The sequence below is a fragment of the Juglans microcarpa x Juglans regia genome, chromosome 3D, assembly GCF_004785595.1.
Source record: "Juglans microcarpa x Juglans regia isolate MS1-56 chromosome 3D, Jm3101_v1.0, whole genome shotgun sequence".
Classification (NCBI taxonomy): Eukaryota; Viridiplantae; Streptophyta; class Magnoliopsida; order Fagales; family Juglandaceae; genus Juglans; species Juglans microcarpa x Juglans regia.
This window is the reverse complement of record NC_054598.1, coordinates 39,380,981-39,389,305: the sequence shown is the minus strand read 5'-3', so window position 1 is coordinate 39,389,305 and position 8,325 is coordinate 39,380,981. Positions and strand designations below refer to the sequence as shown.

Genomic DNA, 8,325 nt, shown 5'->3' with positions numbered 1-8,325 from the left:
ATTTGCCACTCCACCCCCGACACTCTTGAACACATCTTCCTTAGTTGTCATTTATCTCGTGTTATTTGGCGTCAATCCCCTTGGCCCTCGACATTGAAACTTTCTCAAACCAATCCATTCAAAATTGGATCAATCTGATAATTTCTCCTAATTCCCCAACCAAGCCCATCCCTTTCAAATATTTGCCTCCATAGCCATGAACCAAACTTGGATGTACCACAACAAAGCCAATCTTGGACAAACAATCCCTTCAACCTTAAAGATCTCCAACCTAATCAACCGCCTTTCTTTGGAACACACAACAGTCTGGCAACAAAAGTTAAACAATCCCAATCAAGCAACTTGGTCAGCCCCTCCCCAGGCTTCATGAAGGTAAATTATGATGCTGCTATCCAGGAAAAATTCACCATTATTGCAAGCATATGCAGCAACTCAAAAGGAGAAATTCTTAAATCATGGGCAAAAAGCATCCACCCCTCTCTATGGTGAAGCTCAAGCAGCATTACTAGCAATCAAGGAAACTTTGGCGCTCAAAGCTCAATTTATTTTCCTAGAAGTCGACTCTCAACTTGTACACAAAGCCATCAGTGATAGCCACAAAGACATTAATTGGTCTATCCAGAACATCATTGAGGATTGTTGACATCAACTCAGTCAATTCATGGACTGGAGAGCCTTACATGTTTCCAGAAATGCCAACCATAAGACACATGAGCTTTCTCAAAGGGTTGCTAACTCATTAAGTAGTACCCAGGATCCTGTCACTCATGATTCTCTCTATTGGACTCATACTGGATTTGACCCCCCATAGATCTTCTTTATGTTATGTATTTATTCTATAACTCTATAACTTTGTTCTCCCTTTTGATTTATATATATGGTTGGTTTGAGCCAAAAAAAAAAAGTAGTGCTGATGAAAGATGTTAAGGCTACGTTTGGTTGCAAAACTCAACTGAGCTCAATTTAATTTTAAGTTAAGTGTAACATCCAAACACCTAATTCTCAAATTACTAAACTCATCTCAACTCAAAACCTTCTTACCCGTGGGACCCACAACCTTTTTCAACTTTTCATAAAAAGTACTAAACTTATATTAAGATCCAAACACACTTTAAATTCAGTTTAGATGGATCCCACATAACTCTATTCACTACTCAACTCACTATTATTTAAAAAGAACTGAGTTCAATTCAACATTCAAATGCAGGAAATCAACCTGTATTATAAAATTTGGCTGGCTGGTAATTGCTTCATTCATGTGTACAATAATATAATTAATTAAACGATATTAATATAATTTGTTTCGTATTTCCCTAGCTAGTATCATTTTTTAATAGAAAAACTAGTCGGCCAAGTTTAACATAATTTGATATCATAATTTTCAGTTTAGACCTATTAATTCAGGCATTGAATTAATTTTTTTTTTAAATATCCATCCAGCTAGTTGGCGTCATTGTATAATGATCATGAAGGAAACTTCCTGCAGCTAGCCAGAAACTTTTATAATAAATATTATTGCGTCAGTGCTAATATAATTTTGAGCCTTCATTGAAAGGATCAACTCAAAATTACAAAACTATTCACTTTAAATTTACATGTACCTTGTCCCAAGATATTGCAGTATGTGTTGTTATCCATATACACTCTGTGCTCACCTTTTGCTTCTCTTCAAGATTATCAACAACTTTTTGTTCTTGCATATATGTCTTGTTGCTGCAGAGTCAACCAACTATAAATCTGGCGCTGGTTCCATGAGTATTAGTTCCAAAACTGTCATCACAACTTCCTTGCATTCTGTTACTTTTACCTTATTAGGACATTGTGATTTATAATGACATTCTTTTCACATTTGAAACAGTTTCTGGTTAATGGTCTACTTTGTCTCTTTTTTTACCATTTCTTTTTCTTAAACCATTTTAGCTTAATTTTGTTCTGTATAGAATGTTTGTCCCAAGTCATCAACAAATTGGATTATTCACTTTCTCTTTCTCTATTCCTCATTTTCATCATTTCTCCTTCAAGTACTAAAAATACTGGAAACGAAATCATTGTTATTTCATTTACAGTATGTGTTAAAAAAGTAACAATATGGTCCTAAGATGAAGGAGGATTATTTAGTATGATTGTGACTTATATTTTATCAGTAAGAGGACGACCAACGCCGTATAATTCTTTTGCAATCAATTCATTTGTAGTACATGGCCACTTATGTCATTATTCTCTTTCATGCATGTTCAGTTATACTTTTCTAATAATAATTGTACGTAAATATCTGACCTTAAACCAGACTTTACCTCGATTGCATCTATAATCTCTTTGGCAGTTTCACAGTCTTCCAAAAGATGAATGATATTATCATTCATACAATGAAAAACTAAAACCTTTTCTCGCGCATTATATTCTTCCCATTTATATCTACTTCGTATGGTGCTTCCACTTCTATTGGGGCCATTTTCTACATTTTTTTATGGTTTTGATATTATTAATGCATATAAGGTCTTTTCATGGGTTAGAAGTAAAGTGATATGCCTTTTCCGGGCCTGAGAATTTCTTCCATTTAATTTTTCAATTCCCATGGGATTAATTTTCAACCAACAGGTGGTGCCCTACAATGATTTGGAACAAAATTAGGAGTGCAACAGTTTTTAAACTAACCAAATCAGGTTTGAAATGACCTAGAACGGCCAAAAGTACCAAAACGAGTCCGAATTGGTTCAAAAAATCGAGTTAGGTGGTTCAGATCACTGGGTTCAGGCGCTAAAAACTGAAGGTTAGCGACTCAGTTAATAGCTTGATATGCAGTTCGATCAACGACTCTGTCTTCGGCTGGGCGCGTGGCTTCTTGTTGTGGGTTGGTTTGTGGGCTAGCGTTATGGGCCTGGGATTGGGTCCAGTCCAAGTCCATGGGTCTTAATAAAGTGGGTTATTTCGGGCAGTACGCATTTTCTTCTTTGTGTAAAAATATGCCAATAATTTTCCTCAAAATAGTAACTAGTTACCAGATTTATTAGATTCCCAGTATACTTGAGGCCTCCCACCAAGATTTGAAAAATGTTTTTTCTTGGATTTGAGAGTCTTCGTAAATGATTGTAATATGCAAGTGTGCTTGCCAAACCATGCACTTGCCTATTAATGGTCTTTTCTATGCAAGAAAACATCCCCTATGTCATGATAAGACTCTTGATGTCACTGTTAAAAAAAAATAGAAATGAACAGTGTTTTGGCAAGATGGTGACACTCTCGTAAGGGTATTTGTCCCACAAATTGGTGATGGACAAAGGAATTGCAAGCAAACGAATTGGTTGGCATATGGCCCAACTATTGGTAAGTGGCATAAGCGACACAAGCATTTGACTCCCCCGTTTCGATTGAGAGATGAGATGATATGGTTTTAGATGAGTTGAATAAAATATTATTAGAATATAATTTTTTAATATTATTATATTTTGTGTGAAAATTTAGAAAAGTTGTAATGATGAGATTAGATGAGTTGAGTTCACTTCTCAATTCAAACAGGACCAATCAATTGGAATCACTTATCTTGACACTTCCTCAACCAACACCCTTATGTAACCATCACCATAGAGATGTTCAATTCAAGGGGTACATTGTTTGGTGTGATCACATCCCTTTGATTTACAGAGGTGCGAGTGGTTGCGTAGGATGGTCTCAAAATCTGTGCGGAACCTTTGGGATGTGGAGCTTAATTGGTGATTAATTGGTGAGAAAGTAATGCTACGTACAAGTTTCAAATAGATAAATTTTGTACAATTTTTTTATAAAAAAGTAAGTCTTACTAAAAACAATAGATTTTTTTTATACTTTTTAAGGTGAGGTCTATATTTTTACAAAGGGACTACACTAAACTTATACAAATCATTTATCTAATTATTAAGCCTTCTCTTTACTAATTCAACATACTTGGAGAGAAGTTGGCTGTGCAGCTAGCGTGCGGATCATGTCTTGGCAGAGCCTGGTGCCAGAGGCATTCATAAAGAATACATGTTGCATTCAGCAAGATATCCCAAAAGAAGTAAAAGTTATATCAACGATGGATAAAGTTTGGCTTCCTCACTTACGACATATATGATTTAGCTTTTCCATTTTTAGTTTTATGGTTGTGTAGGTGTATTGTTTTTGTGGTTTTTTTTTTTTTTTTTTTTTTTTTTTCACGTTTGATTTTAAGATTTTTGTAACTGTCAAAGTAATTGTTACGAAAGATATTTCTACATTATAGATGACGGTCATCAATGAAATTATGGAGTATCATTGTCTGTATAAAAAAATACACCAAATACACTTTTGATCATATGATCATGATCATATGCTTCTCATCAACTAGTTAATATAAAAATATTTTTTAGTTTTGGTTCTTCTATAATGAAAATGAATATTATAGTCAGAATTTACCAACCTTGTGAATAGCAATTGTACTAGTATATGTTCTTGAACGGGAGCTCCAAGAAATTAAACAGGAATTCGCAAAAAATAGGCTAGAATATTAGACAACAAAAAACTAATTATAACGATGCAAGTCACTTTATTGAATGAAAACAAACAATTATATCCCTACAACTTGCACGAACATGGTCATCATTGGTATTATTGCCATTTTTGCGATTTCAAACACAGCTAGCCAAAGACTTTATACTTCAAGTCATCGAAAAACTTGTAGTAAGCACATCTCCAAGCCCTGTTAAATGCTAATGGACCCAACACACCCCAAAAACCTACCACAAATCCCAATGGCGTGCTCAAATAAAACCACTTCATCTCAATCCATCCACCGTTTTTATCGTTGTCAACATTTGTGTCAACTGCATTGTAATCTTCGCTACAGTTGACTGTGAGAGGAAAGCCACAAAGGTCACGATTCCCAATGAAACTCAGTGCAGTAAAGGTTTGGAACTGAGATCCCTTGGGAATTCTACCAGAGAAGTGGTTGTATGACAAGTTCAAATGACTCAGGAATGTTAAATTCGCCATGCCATGAGGTATTGCACCTGTGAGTTTATTCATTGAGATATCGAGAGTCTCCAATGATGTCAAGCCCCCAATCCTCTCAGGAATCTTCCCTCGAAGCTGATTGTAGGATAGGTTCAAGAATCGCATCGCGTAGAGATTGGTGAGTTCCTCGGGGATATGCCCACTTAAACTGTTGCAGGAAAGGTCCATGCTTGTGACAAGTGCAAGCGTTTTGCTATATTCATACGCTTTTCTCTTCGTTACCAAGGATGCCCTTTCTGAGAGAAAATTCAAGACTCTTGTGGAGTCCTGCGCCCTCATGGCACTGAAATTCCCAAAGCATAGTGGAATATGTCCTGACAAGTTGTTATGCGCAAGATCCAAGATATGAAGAAAGTTGAGGTGACAAAGCTCCTGTGGAATACCGCCATCGAACTTGTTTGAGCGAAGCACGATAACCTTAAGCTTGTACAAAGTATTTCCCAAGTACCGAATATTGGGTAAGCCACCGGTGAAATGATTCTCACTGAGATCTAAAAGCTCTAACTCTTTGAAACTCTGCAAGGAAAATGGTAAACTTCCGGACAAGTTGTTTTTGTTCAAGGATAATGATTGAAGTGAAGATAGCTTACCCAAGGAGCTGGGTACATTTCCTGTCAGCTTATTGTCCCCCAAGTATAACATTTGTAAATTAGAGTAGTTCATCCAACAGTCGGGAATTTCTCCGGATAAAACATTTCTGGATAGATCAAGGATAACCAGATCATTCATTCTATCTTTCTGTTCACAAACAATGAGATCAAGAGACCCACTAAATGCGTTGTTGGAAAGATCTAATCCTGAAATTGTGGAAGAGATATTGGGCAATGGGCCTGTGAAGTTGTTTGAGCCAAGATTGACTTCTCTTACAAAAGATAAACTTGGAATGCTGCCACGAATCTGGTTTTGAGAAAGATCTAGTTGCCTGATCTTTGGAAAGTGGGTCCAAAACCAGTGAGGGATTAGATCTGAAATACTTGTATTCGATAAATCTAGCACTTGAAGCTCATCTTGTGATTGAAGCCATGCAGGAAATCGTGGCCCTAGTTTCCATGATTTCATCTTAAGATTTTGAAGTCGGAAAGGAGGAACCCAATTAGAGCTTACATTCAAAGTCAAGGGGTTTGAAGAGGTCGAAAAGTTTTTCAATCTTGTCAACTTGGAAAGATGAATGTAAGAGACAGAACCCTTCAAAACGTTGTCAGAAATGTCTATCTCTTCATGATTTGAAAGCTGCCCAAAACTTTCAGGAATCGTTCCGTTTAATTTATTGTCAAAGAGGATTAACAACTTCAATGATGACAGTTTCCCTATAGACTCGGGAATTGGACCAGAAAATTTGTTTGAGTGAAGTATGAGAACAGATATTTTTTCATGTTTCCCCAAGTGATCGGGAAGAGTACCCGAAAGTTGATTCATGGCCAGACTTAAAAACTGTAAATTTTTTATGCCACATGCAGACGACTGTCCTAAAAGTTCATTGATACCTCCCTCGAGTCTGTTGCTTGATAAATCTAAATGCTGTAGATTGCAAAGATTTACCAAGGATCTAGGTAATTTTCCTTCAAGCAGATTCTTTGATAGATCAAGATAGGTCAGTTGGGAAAACTGTCCAATGACACTAGGGAGTACACCTCGAATTTGGTTTTGTGAAAGATCAAGTTTTTCAAGAGAAGTTATATTGTATAACCAGTCAGATCGTGTGTTAAAGAATTTGTTACCACAAAGATGTAGATTTCTCAGGTTAGACATGTGAATCATTTTTTCGAAAATAACTTGAATTTGAACCTGAATAGCACAAGAACCTAAATTGAGGTTAACAAGAGAAGTAAGATTATATAACCAGGAAAATTTTGAATCCGTAAAGTTGTTGAAGGAAAGATCAAGAACGTTGAGAGACGAAAAATTAACGTAAGAAATCATGGGATCGTAGTTATGAAGCTGACAACCAGACAAGTGTAATTCTGACAAAGAAGGAAGTATGTTCATCACCTGTAACCAGTTTGGGACTGCATCAAGAGATATCTCACTCATGTCCAGAAATTTTAGCGACGACAGATGTGATAACCATTCTAGATCATCAACTCTCAAGTCGAGACCTCGGATGTCAAGATAACGTAAGTTCGAGAGATTTGACAGTTGAGGAGGAATCGCACCCTCGAAACCCGAATATCCCAAATTTAGATATCTTAAATTCGCAAGGCAACCAAAGAAGCTTGGGATACGATTTTGTCCAAAACCATTAAAACTCAAGTCCAAATAGCGAAGATGTTTTAACTCCGAAAGAGAATCATTTATGACCCCTCCCAACTTTGACTGGTTAAAAGCGTCAAATGCAGTATTGGGATCTTTTGGATTTCGGAGGTCTAGCTTGACAACATGCCCAGTCAGATTGTCACAGCTAATTCGTTTCCACTTGCAACACTCTTCACCAACCCAAGATGAGAGTTGATTCGAAGGATCTGTGATACTCTTTCTGAAGCTCAGAAGAGCTTCTCTTTCTCTTTCTCTGCATGAGATGACAGGATTTCGATTTCCATGACATGGAGTAGATATGGTAGTTGCTAAGGAAAGATACCAATGCAAAAGGACCACCCAAGCACTGGTCTTCTTCTTCTCCATAACCGTTCTCATGGCACAAAGGAGGGAAAGAAGTGTAATGAAAATGAGTGCGATACGGAGAAGGTAAAAACACATTTTCTGTGAGTGTGTTTATATGTAAAATAAAAGTAAGTGGGCGTATGATGAGTCAACAGAGTGATCAAAGCACGTTAATTTTAGAGAGAGAGAGAGAGAGAGAGAAGAAAAGAAAGTGCAGTTCATTCCTGACACGACAAACACGATCATGGAATTAGCGTATAATGTGCACTAGTGGCGGAAGAGCAACGATATATACGCACGTTCATAACATTCTTTGAACAACGATTGTATAATACTATTTGGATTCTTTTAAGATAAATTAATATGATACAGACATTTATTGAAAAAAAAAATATGGATCCGACGCTTTGGTGCATGAACCGAATAACAATGGACTACTGAATTATTACTGCCCAGAAACGTCCAAAATGAATACTTGGTGAGTCTCAACCAGATCTAGAAATCGATCGGTTTCATCAATGGGCAGCACGACTGTAATAAACCCAAGTCCAGGAAAACAAACCCAGCCCACCCAAAACCTAAAGGCCCACCCCACCCCCTTCCCTTTTTCTTCTCCCACCGCCCCCAATCTCTTTCCCCTTCCCGTAACTCCCCCACCCCTCCTCTCTCACCGAAATCTCTCTCTCTCTCTCTCTCTCTCTCTAACCCCCACACATTATT

The 8,325-nt window shown here is 37.1% G+C and overlaps 1 protein-coding gene across 1 annotated transcript; it reads right to left on the bottom strand.

Moving 5' to 3' along the window:
* Positions 1–4,632: 4,632 nt before the first annotated feature.
* LOC121255319 (receptor-like protein EIX2) lies at positions 4,633–7,626 on the bottom strand. Its single transcript, XM_041155582.1, has one exon. The coding sequence runs from the start codon at positions 7,624–7,626 to the stop codon at positions 4,633–4,635; it is 2,994 nt and encodes a 997-aa protein (XP_041011516.1).
* Between the last annotated feature and the right edge of the window lie 699 nt (positions 7,627–8,325).

Bases quoted from the DNA above. Each gene is read 5' to 3' on its own strand.
- LOC121255319 (XM_041155582.1), bottom strand. From the start codon at position 7,626: ATGGAGAAGAAGAAGACCAGTGCTTGGGTGGTCCTTTTGCATTGGTAT.